General features: G+C 32.5%; 2 protein-coding genes across 4 annotated transcripts in view; one reads left to right on the plus strand and one right to left on the minus strand.

Moving 5' to 3' along the window:
* Nucleotides 1-27,810, plus strand: part of LOC126750194 (leucine-rich repeats and immunoglobulin-like domains protein 1) — a 93,897-nt gene that overhangs the window by 55,719 nt on the left and 10,368 nt on the right. The window lies entirely within an intron of this gene.
* Nucleotides 664-27,233, minus strand: LOC126750195 (lysozyme-like). 2 transcript variants are annotated; one of them, XM_050459729.1, is made up of 5 exons: nucleotides 27,138-27,233; nucleotides 12,910-13,124; nucleotides 8,346-8,434; nucleotides 1,048-1,111; nucleotides 664-984 (listed from the first exon to the last, which is right to left on the minus strand). In XM_050459729.1, exons 2-5 carry the CDS (start codon nucleotides 13,046-13,048, stop codon nucleotides 854-856), a joined length of 423 nt encoding a protein of 140 aa, XP_050315686.1. In that variant the 5' UTR covers nucleotides 13,049-13,124; nucleotides 27,138-27,233; the 3' UTR covers nucleotides 664-853. The 2 variants fall into 2 exon arrangements, with proteins under 2 accessions (XP_050315686.1, XP_050315685.1); XM_050459728.1 differs by lacking the exon at nucleotides 27,138-27,233 and adding an exon at nucleotides 13,243-13,370.

Below are 27,810 nucleotides of genomic sequence, written 5' to 3' on the forward strand. Positions count from 1 at the left end.
GCTACTCTAATCGTGTCATTTTCTGCTATTGCATTATTGCGTGTACTCTCCTTGTTTGGAACTTGTCTCAGGAAATAGCTTTAAGTAGATTCAAAATGTTCTCTGTTGTGAATGCATTTATATTAATTATTAAGGTTTTTTTTGAATGCGAAAATGGGCTTAGCAGAGTCAATCCAAGATGGTTCATAATTAACTAGTGCTACGTGATTTGAAATTGTTTTAGATACCTTATTTTATTTTATTTATATAGGTGATAAGTAAATCTAGATAATTTCCGAAAATATTAAACAAATAATACTCTAATCTAAGTTATAAAATTGTACTTAACCCGATGTTACCAAACACGCTTCTGTATATTTTTATAATTAATTACTTATAAATATATAGCAATTGTGTGTTTTTGTGCGTCAATCGTATCATTTCTTTACCAAGAGTTTTCGAATTTTTTTAATACGATCTTTTTATATCTCTATTCATAGCTTAGTGCCAATTTCTTATTTAACATGCTAAATCTAATAATTTATTAGTTAAAATGTTAGCAAAATGTTGATAAAACAATAATTGGACTATCGAGGCCTACGAATCATTTTATTGATATATAAAATTACGCAACTACTCGAATTTCTTATTGAAAAGTTATTTATTATTAAAAATAATACACAATTTAAATTTTAATATTTATTGTTTTTTATAACCTTAGACTAAAAATAGTTTCATGAAATATTGCTAAATAAACAAATCTTGTATTGATAAATAAAAACGTTGCTCTTTAGATGCATTACTAATACCAGATTTCTATATAATAATCTATATCGATATTTCGATTTTTAGTCAAATGGGTGGCATACAGACTTTAGCAAGGAGGAAAGGGAAGGTTTCGTCTATAGCAACTTCGCATCCACCCCTCCCAAGCACGAAAACCAAGTTCGCTTTGGATCTTCTTAGCACATATAGAGTCGTCTTTTATATCATCATCAATTAAAGCTTAAAATTAGAAAAATGGTGTAAGCAAATAATAAATAAATTCAATTTTTGAGATCTACTCACTGTCGCATTTCACATTACATTTTCCTCCAGCGGATTTCCATGAGCACCATTCTTTGTCGTTTATCTTAAAAAGGAAATATTAGTAGTGAAAAATTAATTCAGTTTTGAATGTATCATCTATACAGTGCTTTCATTTCAAAACGATCCACCCTTAATAACTTTTAAAAAAAAAAAAAAAAAAAAAAAACCTAAAATTAGATATACAGGGGGACGTTTAATTATGCATTTACTGAAGTTCTGTCAATCACCTCCTCACCTCTTGCTACCCTCACTTAAATATGTCAAATGGGAACCCCCATCGTGTAATACATCATAGTAAGGAGCGTAAAATTCTCTATTCAACGGTACCAAAAAAAATGAAATCGGTAAATGTGTAAGCAAATAGTTAGCGAAAATGTCTAGAAATAATGAATATTTTATTTACGCCAAACTTTGGTATGTCAAATGGCTATCCCATGGTGTGATACATTATTTTAAAGGGCATTCATTATGCTATCAATGGTTGTAAAAAAAAATTAAATTGATTGACCAAGAAGCAATTAAAGTGTAAATCGGTAGGGTAGAAAAACAAATTTAATTAGTTTAACAAATTTATTTTATTAAATGTTCAAAATGCGCGCCTTTATTAGCAAGACAATAAAAAAGCCTATTTTCAAACTCCTTACGAACATTGGCAAGGGTCTGCCCGCTAATTTCTCTGCATTCTTAAAATATTCTATTTTTTAAATTCTCAATACTCTCAGGTGGGGTTTTATAAACTTTTCTTTTTAAGTAGCCCCAAAGAAAAAAGTCTAGTGGGGTTAGGTCCGGAGACCGCGCAGGCCATTCGATTGCACCACGTCTGCCAATCCATTTTTCTCGAAAATTTTCATCAAGCCACTCTCGAACTACCAAAGTGTAGTATGCGGGAGCTCCATTCTGCTGAAAATGTATATTATTTTCATTCAATAATATAGCACCATGTTGATCTACTTGATTTTCCAAAGATTGGATGATGGAAGGGTATATTGCATTTTCTAAAAGGTTTAAATAAATGTCGCCAGTCAAATTTTCTTCCAAAAAAAATGGCCCGATTATTTCATTCTCATAAATTCCTGCTCAAACATTAATTTTTTGGGGATATTGGGTATGGCCTTCCCAAAAAACATGCGGATTTTCATTATCCTAGTATCTACAGTTATGTCTGTTCACCAGGCCATTTAAAAAAAAGGTCGATTCGTCACTGAAGCAAATTTAATGTTCTTCAATAAATGGGGATCGTCGTCAAATTCGCTGGCATATCACTTCACAAAATTGAATTCTCCTATCAAAATCATCTTCTCCGAGTTCGTGAAGAATATGAATTTTATAAGGAAAGAACTAATTTTTTTTTAACTTGTACGGAACCAGTGGAAATATTTGTTAGTTTTGCGGCCTTTGGTATAGACAAAGTTGGATCCATAGCAAATTGTCCTAGTACTTTAACTTAGTATGCTTCATCGACAACTCTATTTTCATATTTTTTCTTATTGCAAATCGATCCCGTCTCTTCAAATTTTCGTATCATTTCTAATACGTATTTATGGCTCACGTTTTTATCTTAATACCTTTCATTAAATGCTCTCGCGGTTCTGCGAGCACACCGATCTTGAGCTCCATAAAGGAAAATTATTTCTATTCTTTCGGCTAGCGTATACACCATTTTATTAACTCACTGTTTTAACTAAAATTGAAAAATTGCACGCGTCAAACTGACAGTTTTAAAAATAATACATCGCCTGCTTTTTAAATGCCTTAAAATAGTAAGGTATTGCAGTGTTTTTTTGTACCTATTAGGTAGATTTCGCAAAAAATATAAGTGAAATAAATACACATACAAAGTTATAAGACTGCAAAGATTTTTGCAAAAAATTTGAAGACACTCTTTTTTCTCGCAAATAACGTTACACATTCTTTACTTAAAAAAATAAATAATTTGCTTGAACTAAATGTACTGTTTGTTACCACACATTTTAACTTCTAAATCACTTGTTTTTTTTTTATGATCTATTATAAAAAATGTAAGAATTTTAAAATGATGTAGGTACCACACTAAAAGTATTCATTTAAAATACCAAAGTTTGGCGTAAATAAAATATTCATTATTTCTAGACATTTTCGCTAACTATTTGCTTACACATTTACCGATTTCATTTTTTTTTTGGTACCGTTGAATAGAGAATTTTACGCTGCTTACTATGATGTATCACATGATGGGGGTTCCCATTTGACATATTAAAGTGAGGTTAGCTGGAGGTGAGGAGGTGATTGACAGAACTTCAGTAAATGCATAATTAGACGTCCCCCTGTATATCTAATTTGACGTGTTTTTTTTTTTTTTTTTATAAGAAAGTTATTAAGGGTGGATCGTTTTGAAATGAAAGCACTGTATATTTTTAATTAGCTTAATTTTTAGTTTTCTTATAATTTTTTTTTACATATTTTTTTGTTTTTCTCTATTAATGAGTATGTACATTATTTGATTTAAGAAAATCGTGAACAAAGGTTTAAATGAAATTAAAATGAATTAATTATTTACGTACTAAACCACAATAAGCCAACAGCAAAAAGAGAAAGGGATGCAAGACAGAAATATAAAAAAATACTAATTTATTTTATTGACAGTTTTTATGCCTATCCTTAAAGACTCTGATTTTCAACGAACTTAAAATATTAGAATGATAAATTATTCATTTGGCAGTATACCAGATCTAGTTTAGTTGTGCCTTAAGAATGAACCTGGAGTGAATCTTGTCTAACAAAGTAAGAAAAAACATGAAGAACCTTGTGTTGCACTCTCATAACTTGTATATGCACATTTTAAGAGTAAAACCAACCACAAGAACAATCATCCAAATGTAGTCACACGGCAGCAGTATAGTAACTGAAATATGTCATATTAAGAGTCCTTTGTGCAACATGTGGTAAAGCTCAACATTTGACGAATATTTGATACAACAAATGATTATAAAGGTTGTAAGATAAACTACTATCCAGTAAAAATTCCAGACTTTTACTTACAAGCCCAGCAAGTGTATCGGTTATCATAAAAAAATCTCCAATCATTAATAAAAATTATGAAAGATGCGCAAAGTAAGTAAATACGAACTATTATATATTCAAGCGTTAAAGATGTAGATGAGACTCTTCTGGGATATCTGATGATTTTTATATTATAAGGTACTAAAAATTATGGATAGGTACAACTTTATAACAAATGACTTATTATTTGTATGATAGACCATAATTAAAACAAATGGAAATGTAGTAAGTAAAATAATCAATTCAATAATAAAATCGAATATAAATAAATAACCCAGAAACTCTATATGCTTCTGCATGAAATATCAATCAAGAGATGTAGAATAAGTTGAAAAGATTTGGCTCATTGACTACGCTTTATTCAGGTATCATTGAATTCTAATAAAATACATTCACACCAGGCTCTGAAGAAGCCGACAAGAAGCTGTAATATTTCGTTTTTATGAACCACATTTTGGCATAAGCTCTTACAATGACTTAATAACATGACTTAAATCAAGAGTAAAAGAATCAAAGTTTTCGGTAAGAAGATTAAAATTTTGCAGGAGGAATGTTGCAGTCAATGATATTAATTAAAAGAAAATTAACTCTAGAAAAATTACCATCTTATAAAACTTATCTAGAGAAGCAATAGAATTTAAATATCTCTTTTTAAGAATAGTAAGTTTGTCTGTTTCCCCAAATCAGGTTAGATGGAAGATTTTCAATTCTCCTTTTTGACTGTATGATGCTGTACTAGATCTCAAGGACCTTGACCAGTTCTTGCGTTAAAAAATTAAAAGGGGCTACGCCAGAAAAAGATTTATAACTTCCGTTAATAAATTGAGATTTATATCAGCTTTTTATTAAAAATTTATTACTTTCTTTATATACATAACATTACTTAATTTAAATATCACTAAAAGATTATTGTACCGAATTACCACTCATACCAGTCTTTGACAATTTTTTGGTATCTCGCGTATCTTATTGATATATGCGGGATTAATCCCAGATAAATTTTTTTATAAAATGCATAATTAAAAATAGAAATAACTGACCTTGAATGACTTAGAAAGGTGTTATAAAATAAGTCAACATTAGAAAGATCGGTTATCTAGAAGTTTAAGAGGAAAGGTTTAACTTAATGTTAAAGGTGTAATTAGCTCAACATGTAACTTTCATAAAAAAATTAAAATAACGATAGTTATCAATTTCTTAAAACCTTTCTCTAGGGTCGAATTAGACAAAATCATAAAATCTTTAAGTTACAGCAAATTTGATTTAGGAAATGGCATTTCACCTTGTTTTTGAAGTTGGTAATTAAGGAAACTATTGTGATACCTGTTGATAAAAATGTTTTAAAGGATAGTTTTTTATTGTAATTAGCGATCCATTGCTCTCACAAACAGTTAAATACTAGTAAAATTTTAGAAAATTGCATCAAATGTAAGATGTGTCCTTATTTGGATAAACATAAATCATTAATTCTTATCATAAACATTGTCATTAACCCAATATGGCTTTAAAGAGAATTGTAGAGAAAACCGAGGATGCATTAATAAATCTTTCTAAAAAATATTTAATAATTTTAATACCAAGAAGAAATGAATCAACGGTCGTTTTCCTTGATTTAGCTAGGGATTTTGACACTAAGTCAAAAGTAGCTACATATACAGGGTGTTTCAGAACTATGGGATCAAACTTCTAAGGGTTGTTCAGTGCAACAGTAGAATCCATTTGAGTATAGGAACCCATGTCCGGAAATGTGTCACTACGCCACTACGGCCCTAAGACCCGTTTAAATTTAGAAAAAATATTAATTACCTAAATAGGATCTGATGCATTTATTTTTACCTTTTGTATATGATACCATCAGAACAATTATTCAAAATGTCTTCCTCCAACCTTAATACACCGATTTAAACGCCGCACATGATTTCGGCGGACCACACTAAAATCTTGATCCTCGTTTTGAATGATTTCAAATGCTGCTGTTATTCGTCCAATTAAGTCTAGCTCTGATTCAACTGGAGTTTCGTAGACTAAAGACTTTACATGTCCCCACAAGAAAAAATCGAGCGACGTTAAATCGGGTGACCTAGGAGGCCAAGAAACTGCTCCACCTCTGGCAATCCAACGGTGCCCAAACCGCTGAGCCAAATACTCGCGTACTTGTACAGCAAAGTGAGCCGGCGCTCCATCATGCTGAAACCACATTTGCTGTCTAACGTTTGGTGGAACATTTTTCTGAGGAGGTTCTGGGAGAACTTCCTCCAAGAAACGCAGATAAATAGGTCCTGTTCACCGTTCCGGTAGAAGTTATCGCCAAATTAAATAATCGCCAACAATGTTGATTATTATTTAATATTATATTTAATTCTGATGTTTTCTTGGAAAAATTGCATAAGGATTTTCTTCGTCCCAAACATGGCTATTTCTACTATTAAAAATACCGTCTCTTGTGAAAGAGGCTTCATCGGTCCACAAAACATATCGTAAAAAATTTGGTTGTGCAATGATGTGATCCAGAAGTCATCGACAAAATTGAACTCTAGGATGATAATCGGCTGCAGTCATACCTTGAACTTTCTGGAAGTGGTAAGGATGGAGTTGTTGCTCGTGTAGTACCCGCCAGACAGAAGCGTTACTCGTATTCATATTCTTAGCGACGTCACGTGTGCTATTTACTCGCTGAAGCACCTCTTCTTCAAATTCGACCGTTCTTACGGTTCGAGCAACACCAGTATCATGCATCTTGGTCTTAAACATGCCTGTCTCAGCGAGCCGCCGATGAACCGCAATAAACTTTTTGTATCCAGGATGCTGTCATTCAGGATAACGTTCATGATACAACCGCGATGCTGCTCGTGCATTGCAGTTTGTTGCTTCGTCTGACAAATGCATATCCGCCAATTCTTGATTGGTAAAGTTTTCCATTAGCAATAAATGTTTAAAAATTGTAAGCTATAAAATTTTTAAACATGACATTGAGAATTGACATTGATAAGCGTTGATTTTTGTTGTTATGGTATCATGTACAAAAGGTACATGAAGGTGCAACAGAAGAATTCATATTCTTCTGTTGCACTGAACAACCCCCAGAAGTTTGATCCCGTAGTTCTAAAACACCCTGTATTACTGGACCGACTTGGAATGTAAAGAAAAAAATACATATAACCTTTTTAAAAGTCTCAGTCTCAAAACAAGGCTTTGTTTGAACTTAGAATGTTTTATTTTTTTTCTAGTTACGTAGGTCTCTTTGAGATAATAGACGAGTTCTTTCAATTTCAAATGAATGGAATTAATAAAAATAAATGAAGCGCTGAGTCAATCAGTCATCGTGATTTATGGGGTACCACAGGGTTCAGTTCTTTTTGTGTTGAATATAGATTTCTTATTTACACTGTTGAACGATAATAATGTTATCTGCTATATGGATGACACTGCAATTGTTGTTTGTATGAGCACATGGAAGGAGTAAAAAGTTGATATAGTGTCATGTTTAGTGATTACTTTCTTTTAATGCAGAGAAATTCCTTTTCATCTGCTTTACAACGAATAGAGCCACATCACCTTAAATTTTGACTATTAAAATACATAAATATAGAATACATGGCCATCCAAAGTGTCATTGCATTATTGCATTATTAAGACTGTTAATAGCGTTACATATTTGGAAGTATTGTTTAATAAACATATGAAGCGGGGTACTCAGGTTGATTATATCAGTGGAAAACTTAAAACGTTGAAGAAATAACTCAGAAAGCTATATTAAAACTTGTTTTATTTAAAAGTAAGCATTTTTCTACAGAAACTTGTTTGCAGAAGGAAAAGTGTTGCAAATGTTTTCGCTTTACATCCAAACTATTGTTAGGCTGTTATGTAATAATTAATTGTCTCAACATAGCCCAAATCATCAATTCCCAAAAACATTTGCTGTTATTAAATGATTACTACCCCTATAGTTTATTATATGTCTTTAGAGAAAAGTCTTCTAATTATTGCGCCAAAAATGGTATATTTCCTCGTAAACTCATAAATAAGTATTTAAAAATTTCTTCGTTTAATTATTGTTATTTAGTTGTTATTAATATTCTACTATAAGGAAGACATGTTTTAGTTTTAAATTTGATCCACCCGCAAACTTTGTTTATTGTGTATTTATATGATGTAAATAATTTTTGTTCTATTTATTTTTTTAAATGATAAAATTTAATTAATAATGATACTGCAGTAATAATGTTTCTTTGACTTACTTGAAACAGCCCAAGTGACTTTCCTCCGGCTGCCTTTTCAGTTATTTTGGACGTATTTTTAGCACTTTCAGCTTCTATTAGACAAACCCCTAAAATTATAACAAATAATTTTGCTCCATTTTAGTAACTAAAAAGCATTTTTATGACAATACAATTTACTAAAAACAATAAGAAACGGCCTTAGATCTAGTTTTATGTACAATCATGCAAATAGTACATATTGATCCAAAAAATTAAAACCGATCAAACTTCCATAATTATACGTAAATACCTATATTGTTTCTATTTATTGGTGCAATTTACACCATACCTTTGTAAAGTGATCCAACTTTGCTCTGCTTTATATATTTTCAGATAACCGTTTTATTTTTAATTCATATTAATTTAAGAAATCATTAAAATTTTATTTAGGTAGCGTAGACTTACTACAAAATCTTTCACAAGAAAAAAAACAAAATATACACGTTAACTAACTAAAAATATACAGTTGACTAAAGGTAACTAACATATATTTATTTTTTTTTTTAAATCTTGATTAATTTAAATAGTTACAACTGAACCATAGAATAACAGAAATTTTGATAAACGGTAAGAGCAGTAGTTTATTATGCAACTTTTATATAGATAATTTATGGTATATCAAATTTTGACGAGCCCCACAAGCAGTTAAAATAAATTATTCAACTTTGAAAATAGCCCGTATATATTGTAATACTAACGAGTAAAGAATCTTCAAAAGAAGATTTATTGCTATTTAAACTACGACTTAAAAAAATCTGGAAATTAGTATAATGCATACTAGAACTTGAACATGCCTCAAAAACTGATCAATAAGTTTAATGAACTTAAAAAAAAAATTCAAATTGGAACTTAATTTTCTCTGATTCTAAAAATTACTCAACTTTGTATTGATTTCGAAAATTACTAAATTACTATTAGTTAAAAATATTTTACTTTTTTGTGCTATTCAATCTATACTTGAGTACACTATTTGCAGATCTAAAGCTTTAAAAATTCTATCAAAACTTTATTACTAAACCACTGATTGAATACAACCAGAACTTGGCTCGCCAAAGTCCCTTTATGTCCCAACCCAACCCAACCCTGGATTGTTCCTTATCACATCACAATGAATCCTGATTCTCTCTAAAAGTTTCTCCTCATTATCGACCTGGTTGAACCTCGGTTGTAAGGTTTTGAGATGACCCCGTAGGTAAAAATCCAATAGCGTTAGATCGGGAGACCGAGGAGGCCCGGCAATGTATCCTTCTCTGCCTATCCATCTCCGTAGGGAAAGCCTATAGGAATTTTTTTATAGAAAAGTTCCGGATGTTTCGGTTTCGATGTTTCAGTTTATAGTTATTATTTGAGTGTTGAAAGTGATTGAAAATAGTAACTGAAGAAGTGACTAAAAGTTTAGTGTTTAGTGTTCATATGTGCTTGTTTATTGATTCCACAGGAAATCTGTACCAATTGGTGTCACAAAAGGGATGAAAAAAAGGCATTTTGCACCACAAAGTATTAAGAGAAAAGGAAGTTGAAAGGGATCAGGGAAACGAAAAATTTTAAAATTTTTATGGTAAATACGAGAAAGTGATGAGATTGACCAAATAAATAAATTCATTTTCCGAAATTATGGATAAAACCAAAGAGCAAAGACGACAGGAAAAATAGGAGGAAGAGCGACTACGATAGGAAAAACAAGAGGAGGAAAGAAGACGCCTAGAGAAGCATAAACAAGAGGAAAGAATCTAGTAATTAATACAAGCTGCTTTTATGGGCGAACGAGCAGAAATAACAAATAAAAAATAAAAATTTCGGAAGAGCAACACAAAATAGGAAACAGGATGGAGGACATAAGGAACTGTGCAAAAAACTTACAGTCCGAAATAACCCGTATAAAAATGCAACCATCAGTGGGATTAAGCTCTTAGCATCTCACAAAATATATAGACTTCAACGGTTGATGGCCAGACTTCTTGAGCAATATGCAAGCGACAATTTGAAGCAGCTGCATCAGCCAATGGCTGTGATAATGATGATAAAGCAACCGCTTTCGTGGTAGTTTTTCTAAAGACTAAGAGACATTGGCCATAGTCCTAGAGAGAAGATTTGGTGAATAACAATAATCTCAAGGAAAATCTAGACATCAAGGCTGGAAACACCTTACAAGAGTTTGAGGTAGATATAACCGGCCCTATTCATATGGCCTGTCCAGAAATCTCTGAGGAAGTCCAAGGCAAAATTACTGCTGAATATTTTATACATGGTATAGATATTAAGAAATCCAAAGAAAGCTGCGCATCACCAAATTTATAAACAGCAGTGAAGCACTGAATAAAACCCTTGATATTGAAGCTGCATATAATATTTCCATAAAGATTAGAGCTGTATCCATAGAAGAGAATAAGGGTGATGCCAATAACAATGGTCTACAAAATCTGTTTTCAGAGATCATCAAGCATATAGGGCAGGAATTTAAAGAAGGAATCCAGCAGACTCCTTGCCGCCAAAGTATTCAGTGTTATTGATGTGGATGCACTGTAAACATGAAACATGACTATCGAGTCTAGATGCGATCTCGTTTGCTCACGAACCAATCTGGAAAACTAAGTACAGTCACCACAAAGGGGCAAGTGTTGGCTTATGAAGATTAAGGCCCCTGAATTATCTCAAAAGCCTGTAGCTGCTATAAGGGTTGTGGCAACAAATTCTGTTTGACTGAGTAGTAATAGTAAGAAGATCATTTTTGGAAGATTATAGAAGAATTCTAGGAGCTGCACTTGATTGATCCAAGAACAAGAGAATGCCTGTAAATATGTGGCAAAGTCACTGGTCACATCAGGAGATGACATTCCCATAAAGATTGCCAACATCCTTCCCACTAGCGTTAAGATAAGCCAGTGCGACTTGGTGACTTTATACCAACCAGTAAGGTCTGTATCCATATGTCAACAAGGTTGCGCGATTTCTTTGACCAAGAAACGCGACACGAATTTAAACAGCTTCAAAAAGGATTCGAAACATCTTTCTGCGGCCAAACAATTTATCACCGTCCACAGAGAGATCTTTGAAAAGCCTAATGGTAAAACTGAAGTAGTTAACCAAATATTATACATATACTACTGGAAATGCTCAACCAATCTGTCAGCCACCTAGAAGACTACCTGCTACCAAACACCACGAGGCCGAGTCCGTTTTAAACAAAATGCTTATAAAAAGAGATTATCAAGGAGTCAAATAGTCCATGGTCTTCTAGTGACAGTCGTCCTAGTGACAAAAAAGAATGGATCAACTAGATGGTGTGTGGACTTTAGAAATCTAAATGACGGCCCCAAGGAAGAGAGTTATCCACTTCCTAGATTTAACGATACCCTTTCGACTCTTGCCGGTCCAAGCTGATTTTGGACATAGGATCTAAAAAGTGGATGTTGGCAAGTGGGCATCCAGAAAGAACACAAGGAGAAAACTGTATTTTTTACTGGAAATATCTTATATCAATTTAATGTTATACTATTTGGTCTGTGTAATATTTCCGCTATATTCGAATATGTACTACGAAAACTTACATGGAAGACATTCCGTGTTTACCTTGACGATGTTCTCGTAATGGTAAAAACTCTCGTAAAAATTCTCGTAAAAACTTTTGATGAATACCTCAAAAGCCTAAATGCAGTTTTTAATAAAATCCAGAATGCCCAGCTTGAATTGAACCCAAAGAAGTACCCGCTCTCTCAACAGAAAGTAATTTTTTTTTGGACTACCGAAAGTTTGTTGACGGATTTGCCAATAGACATCAATATATAGACCCCTTTGTATAAGTTGACAGAACATACATTCACTTTTTAATGGAACACGGAGTGCGATCTTGCTTTTCGAAGGCTAAAAGCTGCTTTATGTTCCAGTCCCATATTAGGATACCTACAACAACAACAAGGAAAGTGTATTTTGGATACAGATGCTAGCAATATTGGAATGGGAGCTGTGCTATTACAAGTCCAGAATTAAAATGTTGCTCCTCTACGACATAATTTTAAGAAAGATTCAGTTTAATATTTGCCATATAAAAAAAACCGTTATTTGTTTTTAATATAGCAAATAATTGACCAGATTTTGTTATAAGCAAAGAATAAATGCTAAATTTATGGCTAAAATTTAGATAAAATTATTTTAAGTTTATCACCCTATATCTTGGTTGTCTTTGACTTTTGAACTAGGAAACTTAACTCATTCTTATATAATAACCTAACATCATTCTTTTTTAAAAGGAATCTGGTGTGATATTATTTACATTATTTTTGGGACAGTCTGGATATAAATATAAAACATTATTTATAAGAGTTTCCAATAAATTTTGATAGAGAGTATTTAAGAACTAACAAACAAATGTAAGTATCTCACAAATCTTCATTACCCAAAATGAGTGATTTGTCCTCTATAATTTATTATCGAATTCGGTTTTCGCTGTGAGAAAATAATACGTTACACAAGATGTCATTAGTATGTACCTTTCCCCAATCAAGCCTGCTAAAAAATGTAATCCAGAGCCAAAAGTAAAACTTACAATTCCCGACGTAACTCCTCTCAAATCCATTATTCAACAGTTCTTTTGTAAGGCCGCATTTGGTGAACACTTTGGCGTGCCCGTCATGCAAGAGAAGGGCGAGCGCGAATGCGCCAAAAAAAAACTCAACTTTCTTCATGTCCTTTGGTCCCTAATTAAATAACTCCGCGCGAGTTAAGTTAGTTATCTCTCGGTTAGTGCACTCCGGCGGGACTCTAAAAGGAAATCGAATGCATATAACAACTTTTTTTCTTGTTAGGTCAAGGAACGTTCAAAGGTAGACTTCTAAACTAATTGCAATTTTACTTTACTTAAAATTTAAATTAATCTGACCTAGGACCTCATGATTTAATCAAAAACTGTAAATATTGACGATAATCCCATTTTCAATAAGTTTTATCGCGCTTTGGAAAATCCGTATACCGACTGCTAAGGTTACCGTATGAAAAATACTAAAAGTTTATATGATAATAATAACTGCGGATGTATGTATGCGATGGACCTTGACACTTGACTTCCACCAGGTTTATTTATTATTGTTTTTGTGATAAAGTAATTTGAAAGTCACTATTATTAAAAAGCTTTTCTAATTTAAGCTTTTTTGATATTATGAAACTAATTGGGCTCTTTTACTAACTAGTTGTACCACAAATTACATAATTATTTAGATCACACATTTGCTGCGAGATCAATACAAAATTCTTTAGATATTCGAGAAAACAGTACGGTTTAAAACAACTCATCTAAAGATTCTGAAGATATTTTATCTATTGTTTTTTTAAGAGCTATTATTGGACCTGCTAATATCAAGGTATAATATATATAAATTTGGTAGAGATCCTTAGTTTTCCTTCAAATATTACTAACTATACCTTACCTTTATGTATCCTTTATTTGATCGATCCTTTCTAACATGTAATTTAAGATTGACAGGGCAATACGTAGAATATTTCTTAAGTAACAACACAGGACGTTATAAAGTCCCGGGCCTAATCAGTTTTTTTTCAATCAACTCTAACGATGAACATGATAAATATTCAAGAATAATACATACATTCCTCAATATGCAAACTTTTTTTTTGTTTATAAATTTCTTTCGAAATATGTTTTAATCTCGGAAATCACTTCTGGGTCAAAAGCCTGGAGACGGTTTTTCTGCATTGAAGAATATGGAATTTTTTCTGATCGTTAGTTTAATTTTCAAGTAACTAAAGGCAGTTGTCAATTTGGATCTTCTTTCAATTGATGTCATTGACTTATTTGAAAATTAATAATATAATGGCTCTCTATTTTTGAATTAATTTAAGTACGGCTTTTAATTGTATAGTTATTTAAATATTGTTTCAAAAACTAAAACAATTTTCAGAATTCTAGCATATAGTAGATTCATACCTAAAATACTGATGCTGGTGTTGTTAGAGACAGAGAGAGAGAAGGGTAACAATAGGAGTAACCCGAGGTTTAATTTAGACGACACTTTTTTTATATTTCTCATATTCTCTTACAGATTTGCCCTCTTTGCTTGTAACACTTCAATTTCTCTGGAAAAAAAAATTGACCTGGAGTTGGAATTGTTTGGGCATAGTTGAGGGTCGACTTACCTTACAACTAACAGATTTCTGCTAAATAGAGATTAAACAAGAAAATATATTTTTTCAGACTTAGATACATTGGCCAAAGGAACCAGGAATAGTTTAGCTGGGGGTACAACTAGACCGAAAATCTATGAGTCGCGAATAATTGTACAAGTAAACCACTAGAGATGGCAAGATCGAACACAAACATTACGGCAAATATCCGCCAGTGGCGAATATTGGCCAAGTACACGACTCCATAATTTAAAAAAGATTGAATAAATATCTAAACTACTATAAAGTCGAAAGCTTGAGTATGGTCCAATATGCTTGACTTCCTTTCATCTAAAGATCTATTTATGTAATTTGTCACTTCGGCTAGCGCAGCTGTGCATTTATAACTAAGAAAAATTCCTCAATGTTTTTCCGAAGTAACTAGAAGCTTTAAAGTCGGCAGACAATAATTTATTTCATAATTTAGAAAAAGTCTAAATAAAATGCATATCGATGATAGAGTGCTATTTATATATAATCATTTTCAAATACCGTTGATTTAACTTTGGAAATGATGAATTAAGCACTTTTGTCTTTTCTCAGTTCAAGAAACGAACGCAATCTTTTGGACGTATCCCAATCCTGATTTAGAATAGGGTTGGGGTAAACTCAAACTCAAACTCAAAAAATGCTTTATTGTACATAAAACATAAACATAGAAGTTGTAGACAAAGCCAATAGACTGTACATTAAAGAAATAAAAAAGAGAAACTAATTTAAAATAAAATAAAACTATATAAAACTTAAATGCTTATCATTAAAAAATTCACTTATTTATTTTCGTCCTTATACGTAGGCTTTTTTCAGTCTTAAGTAGTCTTATTTCTAGTGGAAGTTTATTAAACAGCTTTTTACCACCATATATGATAGAGCTACGGACAAGTTCAAAATGAGGAATGGGTAGCCTCATCAAATAATTTTGTCGTGTATTATAGTGGCTTCCTAAGTGGAGTTCCTGTTTATATTTTCTAAAAACTAAGCAAACTGTTTCCAAAATAAAAAAACAACACAGGTTTAAAATCTTATGACTTACAAAAAGCGGGCGACATGAGTCATGAGGCTTGGCCCCACATAGATATCTAATGGCCCTTTTCTGGAGTACAGACACTGAATTAAAATGTGAATTTGAACATGAACCCCAAAAGCAAATTCCATATCGAAGGTGCGACTCGATAATCGCGAAGTATGCAGATCTGGCGATGGAGAAATTAAGATTGGTGGCAATAACCCTTAGGGCGTAGCAGCCTGATGAGACTTTTTTACATACATTCACAATATGGTCTTCAAATTTAAGGAACCTGTCTATGGAAAGACCCAAAAACTTACTGAACGGTGGCATCGTGATGGCTTCATTATTCAAACATATATCATTTGTATTACATTTAAAATTAAGGATATTTGTTTTAGAAACATTAAATGTCAAAAATTTTGCATCACACCAGTCTTTTATTTTTAACAAATCTACACGTATATTGGCCTCCATTTGAGAAACATCAGAGTCGTGCCAGAGGATGGTGGTATTATCGGCAAACAATGTAAATTTGCCAGTTACCTGCAGTTTTGGCAGATCGTTCACATAAATGAGAAAAAGTAAAGGACCAAGTACTAATCCTTGCAGAACACCTACATTTACATTCAGTTCCTTAGAGATATCACCATTAAGTTTGACAGCCTGGACACGATTTGATAAGTAGGAACGAAACCACTCAAGGGCAGTTCCTCTGAAACCATAAAGCTCCAGTTTCATCAGCAGCACTCTGTGACTCACACAGTCAAATGCCTTAGACAAGTCACAGAATACCGCTGCTGCAACTTCATCAACATTCAGTCGGTTGTGCAGGTGCTCTAGAAAGCTAAAGATAGCATCATTTGTGCTCACAGACTCACGAAAGCCAAACTGCTGAAGACTCAATAGGCCAAACCTATTTAAAAATGAAACCATCCTCACCTTAACAAGCCGTTCCACTATCTTGGCTAAAGAAGCAATAGCGCTATAGGTCTAACGTTAGAAGGACAGTCGCGATCGCCACCCTTGTAAAGAGGAATAATCATTGCTCTTTTTAAGCACTCTGGTACTAAATGAGAAAAAAAACTCCAGTCATAAATGAAAAGTCAATTGACTCGGCTAAGACTTGCAAAGCAACAAGAGGTAAAGCAGAAAATATTCTAAAAGAAAGCCCATCCCAACCTGATGAACTCTTATTCTTAATATTAACCATTAACTGTATAAGATCTTCCACACTTGTGGGGGCAAAAAAGAAAAATTCGGCTACTACCACATTGCTGAGATAGCTCCTGGGATCTATTTTTTGTGAGATATTGGCTGCAAGGTTACCAGCAATATCACAATAAAATGAATTGAGGACATTGGAATCTAAGGTACTTGGAATAACCAAGACATTATTTTTGCCCCTTAGCTCATTTAAAATCTTCCAAGACTCTTTTGCTCTATTGGAGGAACTATTTATCTATATATTTGAAAGTAGGTCCACTTAGCCATTTTGATTGAGTTTTTATAAATCTTGCGGTATCTATTGTAGTAATTTAAAAATGTTGCATTGTTCATAGCGTATTTCCTTATGTAAAAAAGGGAGGGCTTTTTTTTCCAGATACTCGTAAACCCTTAGTATACCAAGGTTTTCTATTTCGTTTCTTAATATTGAAAACAGGAAAAGCAGTGTTAAAATTGTTTAATACTATTTGATGAAAGCTATGCAGTGGGTTAACAGTAGTCAATACATTATTCCAACTTGACATATTGCAAAGCAAAGAGAATTTTCGGAAATTAGCTCTAGTATAAAGTCTACCGCGTCTAAACTTATTCTCATTAGCTGCACTATTAAGGTTTACTAATCCCACTATTGCCTCATGGTCAGACAAACCGGCATTGATTGTTGTACACTGTTTTTCGTGTTGGTTAAAATTCGTACAGAAGTAATCTATCAGTGAGGAAGAAAATAGTGTGATCCGGGTTGGCTGATCCACGTGCATCTTAAAATGAAATGAGTTTAACAGATTAAAAAGCATTCGATTTGATCCATTAGATTTGTCTAGAAAATTTACATTAAGATCGCCAGTCAGAATCAACATCGCATTAACCGAAATTTCACTTAAGAGGATCTCCAATCTTTCTAAAAACAAATCTAAATTAGCAGATGGAGATCGATACAATTCTGAAATATACAAATTTAACTTACTGCTAAATACAATAGAAAACTCGCACACCTTTTCAATCAATAGATGATCACATCTGTCAATAGTAATAAACATAAACTTAGTTAAAAAAGCTTTCTCTAACATAATAAGAGTACCACCATGTGTATATTATTTGCGTGAAAATTTGGAAATTAGTACATAGACAGGGATATCAATAGGCTCGTCAGACCTCAACCAGTGTTCAACAAGAATTAACACACTAGGAAATTTAACCGATTATATATAAAAATAGTTCTAATTCGCTAACTTTTGAACGCACAGATTGAATATTAAGAAATGCTAGGGCAACTTACAGATTATGCAATAATAACTTAACTTAATAACTTACAACAACAGATTATGGTGGGAGTTTCTATTAAAAAAGAAGAAGATCCATTAGCAAGGGTGTCTATAGATTGGTCTAGTTGAGGCGTAACCGAAGACCTATACCTTCGATCAAGGGTGTATCGCTGATTTTCTTACTATTGCTAATACCCAAAGATGCTAATACTAATTTGGATGGCAGAAAAGTATTTTAAACATATAAAGATAAAAGTTTGCACATAGATTTGGCAGAGTGACGGATCTAAAATTTTGTCTGACATCAGTAATTATTTTCACAGAAAAGTTACGGTTACAGATGAAATAATTCATAAAATAAATTGTATTGTAATATCTGCTTTTCGAACACTTATTAAAATCGCATTTGATAGAAATAATTACATTAGTTATCCTGCCCATTGATAGCAAGGATTTCATTTGGGAAAAAGATGGCAATGCACAAGAAAAATCAAGACAAACATCAACATCATTCTTCGTATAGTGAACAATTAGAGGAAACGCATAATTACATAAGGTCTGGGCTGTAACATTACTAAACACATAACCACGGGTGTTGTATGACGAGCTCAGAATACCTGAGAGAAGAGAAGAGAAACCTCTAGCACTAGAATAATCATAAATTAGTGCATTTGATTATGCTCGTGGGTTGAAATGCGCTTTTGCTAAGCAGTTTGTAGATTTTGATTGAAAATTTATAGTCATCAAATCTTTTAAGTTACTGCTAGCGTTTCTATTTAGAGACAGGATATGCTTCTCTGCTTCAAGAGTTTTAATTGATGTTAACATGTGCGTATTAATACAATTTAAATTTTCAATCTCTGTCTGCATACTCTCAATCTTGTTTTTGTGATATTCAGTTTCCTTTTCAAGCATTGTAACGGTATTAATCAAATTTTGATTAAGATCACTTAGCTCTTTTATCTTCTCTGACAGTTTCTCATTTATCCTAGTATATGATTCCACTTGTAGCTGTACTTCCTTCTCTTTAGTTTTAAGATTCTGAATTTCATTCCTTAACCCATTATGTTGTTCATTTAAAGTTGCAATATGCAAAGAAAAATTAGCTTCTGCCTGTGAAACCTCGTCCTCAAATACTTGACTATTTCTGCGCAATCTCTCTAAATACCTGTCCCTTCCTTCCAGCTGCTTTAGCAAATTTTTAATTTTTTTGCCATATATCGTATTTTCACTCTCTCTTTCATTGTCACTATTTTGACATTGCTCTGAACATAAAATTTTATAAACTCCTATTTTTACCACTTCTGTCATTCTTGCCAAACAACTTGGATGAAAAACAGAGTTGCAGACTATACAAATATAAGGTAAAAAGGGTGATCTGACCTAGTAGCTCTTCAAAGTGTATGATGTTTACAAAAATTTACCGAAGAACTTCTCGTACTAATCAGCACAAATATTATTGGTCGATTCGATGCAATTAGTTATGGATTGGCCAGCAGGAAGTTTCGACTTAGATCCCGGTCACATTTGTGATATACTTGGGAAACGTTGGTTGTTTTAAGAAATTAAGGCCACTTAGAAATCTGCAACAATATCGATTAATTTCTCTTATGACAAAATCTCGATAGCTCTGTTTGTTTTAATTTTTTCATTATTGTGTCAGATTGTATTATCACTATTATTAAAAAAGTTTTCACAGGCCGTGATCACAGAACAGATTTTGATTATTAAAATACTTGTTCAAAATTATACTTTTATAAATAGCGCGTTCAGAACTCCGCTCACACTATAGAAAAAAACCTTATACTACTTTTGGTATAGCACCTATATCTCGTCTCAGGCATATTCGGTAAAGATTTTACGATCGTTTTTTATTTTAAAAGAGCAGTGTTCTAAAGAAAAAAAGAACTTTTCTCCTTTAGCTCTTTTTAAATTTTTTTATGGTCATCCACTTTTAAGTATCAATAAAAAATTATAGGGTTTCATCAAGCTGAAGGGTCTTATTATTAAAATCATTATTTCCAGCAAAACCTTTTTCACCAGTCTTTAAAATATTTTTCAGACATTCATAGAGAATAGTATGGGTTTTATATGAAAAGCACAAAAACTAAATATAACATAAAATACATACATACTGTATCATTTTTAGGTTTGTTCTCACAGCAGTAAGAAACAAGTTTTCGACAAATAAACATGCGCAATAGAGTAAAACGCGTTCGCACAGAAACTTTTGGTCGGTTTCAAATCAAAAGTTTGATGTTCTTACACAAATTTCTGATTATCATCTGATAGTCAGACTGTTGTTTTCGGATTTATTTCAAGCAAAGTGTCAGAATTCGTCCAGTCAACGACGAACTTCGGAATATGAACATAACCTCTAAATTGTTGTTTGTATTTTGTCGTTTTGTATAGTCCCAGATATTCGTTTTGAAAAATTGTATTTTAAATTGTTGGATTAGTCTAAAAATACACATTAAGCTTTCACAATTGAAGACAAAGATGAAAAAGTGATGGAGACAATATTGTGAGGAATTATACACCGAAGAAACCAAAATAGCGATCGAACAACAGAAAGAAAACACACTATTTGAAATGAAACACAGTCTGAAATTAAAGAAGCTATAAAAAACCTAAAGCTAAACAAATCCCCAGGAACAGACGGAGTTCGTGCTGAGCTCATAAAAGTACTAGGAGACCCGGGAACCAAAATCGATGATATATGTAATAAGATCTGGCAAAGTGGTCAATGGCCTAAAGACTGGACAACGTCTGCATTTATACCTATTCACAAAAAGGGATCCACCAAAAAATGCGAAAATTATCGAACGATATCTCTAATCACACATGCCAGCAAAATCCTGCTTAAAATAATAGATAGACGATTGCAAAACTACTTAGAGAGTCAAATCCCTCCAGAACAAGCAGGCTTCGTTAAGGGAAGAGGGTCTAGGGACCAAATATTCAACATCCGCCAATTAATCGAGAAAGCCCGGGAGTTCAATACCCCCATGCTCTTGTGCTTTATAGATTACAAAAAGGCTTTCGACTGTGTTCGATGGAGTAGTCTCTGGAACGTATTGAAAGAAATGGGAGTCCCTTCGCATTTCATATCTCTAATAACCAACCTATATGAAAATAACAATGCCATAGTTAGTCTCGACAATAAAACATCAAACATTTTCAAAGTACATAGAGGCGTCCGTCAAGGATGTATCCTATCACCGAGACTCTTCAATGCCTACGGTGAATTCATAATGAGACGAGCTCTGGAAAATTTTGAAGGAGGTGTGTCAATCAATGGTAGAAAGATATGTAATCTCAGATACGCGGACCACACTACCCTAATAATAAGAGATGAAGATGAGATGGTTACACTTATTGATCAGGTCGCTAATGAAAGCCGAGCTCTAGGCCTCGAAATAAATCTAGACAAGACCAAGTTAATGGTCATTGACAGGAGTAACACCATACAGTTAAGAAATCTGCAAAATAGAATTGAAGTAGTAGATGAATTCATCTACTTAGGGTCCCTAATAAACAGCAAGGGAGGGTGTGAAACAGAAATAAGAAGGCGGATAGCATTAGCGAGGACAGCAATGTCAAACTTATCCAAGATATGGAAAGACAGATCCATAACCAGAAACACGAAAAGAGCCCTGGTAAACACCCTAGTGTTTTCGATATTTTCGTATGGTTCCGAATTCTGGACAATAAAATCGAGCGACAGGCACCGAATAGAGATGCTTTTGAAATGTGGTGCTGGCGGAGGATGCTTCGCATACCCTGGCCTGCACACCGGACCAATGTGTCGATATTAAACGAATTAGGAATCACCATCGATTGTCCTCCAGCTGCCGACGCCGCATTCTGGGTTACTTCGGACACATCACCAGGAGAGACCAAGACAATCTAGAAAAACTTATCGTGCAGGGCAAAGTAGAAGGTAAAAGATCAAGAGGAAGATCCCTATCACGGTAGATAGACCAAATTAAAGAAATTACAGGGCAAGCCTTGCAGACAAATATAAGAGTAGCAGAAGATCGATAACAGTGGAGACAATCGACCCATCAGTGTTCATAGACATGACGTCATAACTCTTCAGGAATGAAGATATGACTAAGAAGAAGACACATTAAGGAAATAAGTGATTTTGAATCGTCGGAAGAATCTGATCAGAATTTTGTTGATTCCGAGTTATGTTGATTCCAACACAGACTTTTAAAGGAGATTTACTTGAAGAACGGATTAGGCCCAAAAATCAAAACTATTTTGATGAAACTGTGTCTCAATTTAATAGAATAGAATTTCTCGACCATTTTAGAGTAAGCCCTGAAGTAGCAAATAATCACACAATCTTAAACTCTAATAATAATATACAGCTATTTTAAGGTTGTACTGTATTTTTTTTTTGTTTATGTTTTATTTTATTGTCCTTTTCCCACTGGCATAAAAAAGTGAGGTTATTTTTCTTCTCCACTCAACCCTTATTTGATGTTCGCACAGACGGTTTCAAATCGATCAGAAGTTGTCATATTTTACGCATGCGCATCAAGAATGGTTTGAAAACAGTTTCAAACTTGTAAGAAATTTGCAGTGAGAACAAACCTACCACCGTTCGTTAGGTAGTGAATTACAATACTCGATGCACAAAAATAATCTACTGATTTATTAACTTATTGACACTACTAAACTCGCTCTCTTACGATTACTAGAAATATTTAATTCTGATTATATTAATGTCCGATTTAAATCTCGCGCCAATATTCCGAACTAAATTTCAACTGAACTGTCAACCGGCCTCCTATCGGCGACCCTGGCACAGGTAATGGCGGAGTTGCCAATTATTAATATATTTATATATAAATATCACACTAGTTTTAAATTAACAATAACAGTAAAATATACAAAAGATCAATTCTTTGAAAAAAAATGTAACTTAACTAAAGTAATGTAATGTAATATACACTGCATCACAACAGCTTGCTGGTTATTTGCTACAGTGTTGTTCATCTTTATGAAATTTATTAAGGGTATAATAAGTATTTTATATGCAATTTTTAAGATTTTAGAGCGAATACAGTCAAGTATATAAATATTATACACCGAACGATTTAATTCCTATAACACAGAGCGGCTTTAGGAAAATTTTTAACACTTCAGTAGCATTGTCCAATGTTCCAGATGAGATAATTCGAGTTTGGGATAAGAGTATGAATATGAGTATACTGATATTATAAGATTTCCCATTCCATTCCGATTCTAGGGTGTTTGACACCTTCGCTCATAATTTGTTACTGGATAATGTCAAATATATCAGATTCAACAATGATTCTTTTGTTCTTTTGCAATCATATTTAACCAGTCAGCGCATACTCTCAGATAATAAATATTCAGATCAAAGAAATATTACTTGTGGTGTCCCTCAAAGTTCAATATTGGGCTCTTTGCTTTTGAATAATTCCATAATTAATACATCTGATATATTAATATCGTTCATATATTGCAAAATGCAGGCATTTGCTGATGATACTCAAGTTTATTTTAATTTCGAGGCAACTGATCTCAGAGAGGCTCAATTCTACATCAATCAAGATTTTTTTTTTTTTTAGAAAAATTTCTAAAATTTAATGTTGATATTTATATTGATGGTTCAAGATTGGCATATGTTATGCTAAAAATTAGGGAATCATTGTAGACAATCAATTAACACTTAAAGAACACTTAAAGAAGATTTTTCAAAAAACTTGTTTTAGTACTTTACAATAATAGACTTATATTAAACGTTAAGAAAACAACTATGTGAATATCTACGATCACACCTTAATTACTATAATTCAGGCCATATATCTCGCTTGTATAGATATATTGGGTCGCTTAGAATGAATTTTAACGTTTTTATAATAAAAATTATTAATGATCTTCTACTATCACCCTTCAAGAAAGACTGATCTTCCCTGGACATATTCATAATTTAAATGTTAGATTTCCTGACAGGTTAACGGTTCCACTCCATCTTAACCATTCATAACGCATCAATTAGTGTCTTTAAGGCAAAATTTTAGAAGTATTTAATAAGGTTAATTTTTAATTAGTTTATTGTTTATTTTGCTTGATTTTGAGTTCCAAGTCTGAAAATGTGTTCTGAGTGGTGTATATTTACATTTATTAATAACACGCTTTATTTTTGATTCAAAATATTATATTAATACGTATTACATAGACACAGATCTCAATAAAAGTGTACTGATTGGTTTAGTAGAATAGCTATTAGCTAGTCTGCGCCAGTTGAACTATTTAAAAGATGTGAAGTTTCCAAATATTAATTTAATAACTTAATATTGTCTTCCTAATACTAATTTCTTTATATAAAACTTTTTTCAATTTATAAGATAGTGAAGATAGCTAAAGATATTTGATTGAGAGTAAAAAAATTAAAGTCTTTTTGGCTTATAGCGTAAGCTCCTTAGTAAATTTTTGAGTTATTTCAAATTTTCGAACAAGAATCATTCAAAATTAATGTATTTTGTTTATAATTAATGAGAAAACTAGGTTAAGATAAAAAATTCAAAATAAGAAAATGTGATATGCCCTATTTTTATTACTTCAGGCTTTGGCCAATGAATGAAGAACTTTTTAACCACGCACATAACCCCTAATTCCAACTTGAGATAGACTTATGTGTTATAACATGGTCCTCTAATATATCTATCTCACCATGTTGGCTTTGCTTTACTCTTCTCGCGATGTTAGCTTCAGTTTATAAGTATATGGGCGTCAACCTCAATTTACTTGTCAAATACGTCAACCTGTACTGTCAACAACGTGCCAACATTATAGGTTATGTTTGTATGTTTATTGTATTGTCTTGTGCTCTTTGGCGAGATTTTACAATTTTCCACTATCCCTCCGAGAAAAAATTTCACATTTTATCATCATTTTTCGTTTAAAATTGCTTAGGTAACCACTATTCATTTGTACCATATCCTTTGTAAAAAAATGGTTTTTTTCTGATTCTGCATTAAAAAATGGTGGTTTCCATTTAAAAAACATATTAATGAGGTTATATCTTTTTTGGGTCACTCTATATATTTAATTTCCACGTAGAGAAACTCTAAACCCAATAATTAAATCGACGTGTTCGTGCATTTTTTTCAGAAACGGTCCATTTCATTTTTATTGAATTTATCCGATAATACTTTACGGATGCACTCCTCTTTATTAAAAGTTGCATTTAGTCTAAACCCAACTTGGTAGGCCAGTTTACATAGCATTTGATACCGCTAGTAATTTTCTATCTAAACACAAAATTTGAAGATTAATACCTTAAACTTGTTTAAACACGATTCGGTAATAAGCCTCTAGCCAAACATTTTTATTGTACTGATTTTTTTTTCATTGAATTTGAAATTGACTTTTCGTTTAGATCATCAAAGCGAAAAAGGTATTTAAAAATGAGGATTTAAACTTTAATTGGATAGTATACGTATAGGGAAATTTATTATTTTAAAGAGACAGTAGATTATAGATTATCTAAAAAAATAGACGAGCATATAGATATATAAAAAGATAAATTTGGGTAATACTCAAAACATGTATATGTTATGTCAATATATTTCAAATTATTATTAAAAAAAAATAATGAAGCAGTAGTAGTAGTAAGTAGAATAAAGTAGCGTGAATTTTCCTTTTTTTTCTCTTTTATGCTCGTGTATTCTTCTTCTTCTTACAAGCATATAGTGCATCCCAAAAATATATCCAAATTCATTTTAAATTAAGCGATGGGTTTTTTGCAAAAACACTACGACCCGTCGACTTTTATTTCAGTTGCTCTTTTTTGTACGTGAAGTTTGTATATACAGTGTTGCTCAAAAATAAATTTCGACTTCAAGATCAACTTAATTTTTTTAAACCACGTTCTGTTTGAATGTGTGTGAACAGATAAAATTGTCGATATTGGCCCACAGAAAATCCACATTAGATGATGGAGGTGAATATCCAGTACCTTCAAAAACTAAACGTGTGCTGTTAAATAAAGCTCAAAAGAGTAACATCGATTTTCTTCAATTTGAATTAGTTCCAGCATTACTAGCTTTATTTACAAATCCATTGGCCCCAGTCTATTCTGATAAAGAGAACTAATTTTTCAGAAAGATGGTCCGCTCCTCCGCACTATGCTGTCACTGTGCGTACATTTTTTGTTGAATTTTTTTCAAACGGGCGATAGGAAGGAGATGACTTATCGAACGGCCTGCTAGGTCGCCTGACCTAACACCAATAGATTTTTTTGTGAGGATACCTTTTAGGGAAGGTATTTGTTAATAGGCTAAATAATCCAGACGACTTGAAGGAAAGGAATCGCAGAGAAGTGCACGCTGTAACTCGGGAATGAATGAAAATGTGCAACGACATCACCAAAATTTAGTTTTTATTGTTATTTTTTTATTTGTTACATGAATCATGTTTTTAAAACATTCGTAGAATTCGACGCAAAATGCAAAAATTCAAAAAAAAGGTGCTTTTATCCGGAAAATGAAGTTGATGATCGAAATTTATTTTTGAACAGCCCTGTATATACAACCTTCCCGTGTAAAAAAGCGCTTTATGAAATAAAAATCGACGGGTCCGAGCGCTTTTTCAAAAAACCTATCTCTTAACTTTTGGGACGCACTGTATATCGTAGAGCAGAAAAATGATTTAGATATAGTCGCCGCTAGACATATTTTATTTTGCACTTCTTTCAAAAACTACTACTTTTTACCTAACTAACTAAAATAAATTATGTCTGTTCCGACTATAGTATATTTCGGTTATTATTAGTTTTTATTTTAATGATAACAATAATAAGAATGAGTTACTTATTATATTGGGTATTACGTCACTTATAGCAAAAATCAATTTAGAAATCTTTATCTCACACGCTCAACAATTGAAAAGAAGAAGAAAATAGACTTATTCACGTATTTAAATCTGTAACGATACCGTTCGATATACTTAATTTAATTTAAGTTCAATAAGTTTTAAATACAATAATTTACTTGAGGTATAATTAAAACTTATTGATTATACATGGCTTTTTAAACTATAAATAAATTTCTAACAACTCACCGGTGAATAAAGCCAATATTTTACTTTATCCTAAACTTTAAAATTAACATCACTAGTGCAAGTATTAGTAGGTGTTTTCAGCCGAACGGATGGCACATAAATATGAATTTTTAATTGTTGTGTAGCCATTGTGATCATCATTATATAATTCGCTTCTTAGAATCAAATAGTGAGCGCTCGTTGAATTAATAATTATGTATTTAAATTGGTTTGAATAGACTTGTCTCAGCATCAATCATAGGTTCACCTTATAGTAACCTAACGTGATTAGGTACGATTATCGATAATCTAAGAAAGTAAGAAACAAATAAAAAAAATGGTTCCCACCATACGTGGCCATCGTCGTCAATATGTCTTGTAATAATAATGCATTGATAAGTACACAGATGGCAACACAACAAACCGGCAGTCCGAAAATGGTAAACGATTGGAAATGCGAGTTGCGGAATGTCGAATCAAAGCCAACAACGGACATGAGTGAAATTAAACCTGATGCAGCGATGAGATCTGCTTTTGGTTTTATGAGGCTTGTTCTGAAGTTTTGAATTTTTATTTATTTATACAACAGTCAAATTGTCAGAAATAACAAAGGTACTAGTATAAAAAAAGCAGATCCATCTTCTAATATAAAATTTTGAAGGATCTATAATCCGTAGAGAATTATTTTTAAAAA

This window comes from Anthonomus grandis, chromosome 2 (assembly GCF_022605725.1).
Source record: "Anthonomus grandis grandis chromosome 2, icAntGran1.3, whole genome shotgun sequence".
Lineage (NCBI taxonomy): Eukaryota > Metazoa > Arthropoda > Insecta > Coleoptera > Curculionidae > Anthonomus > Anthonomus grandis.

Excerpts from the sequence above, each read along its gene's own strand:
- LOC126750195 (XM_050459729.1), bottom strand. The coding sequence starts at position 13,048 with ATGAAGAAAGTTGAGTTTTTTTTTGGCGCATTCGCGCTCGCCCTTCTC. Across the intron at positions 1,112-8,345 it reads AGTCACTTGGGCTGTTTCAA|ATAAACGACAAAGAATGGTG; the intron begins GTAAGTCAAAGA and ends TTCCTTTTTAAG. Across the intron at positions 985-1,047 it reads ATGTAATGTGAAATGCGACA|CTTTAATTGATGATGATATA; the intron begins GTGAGTAGATCT and ends TCTAATTTTAAG.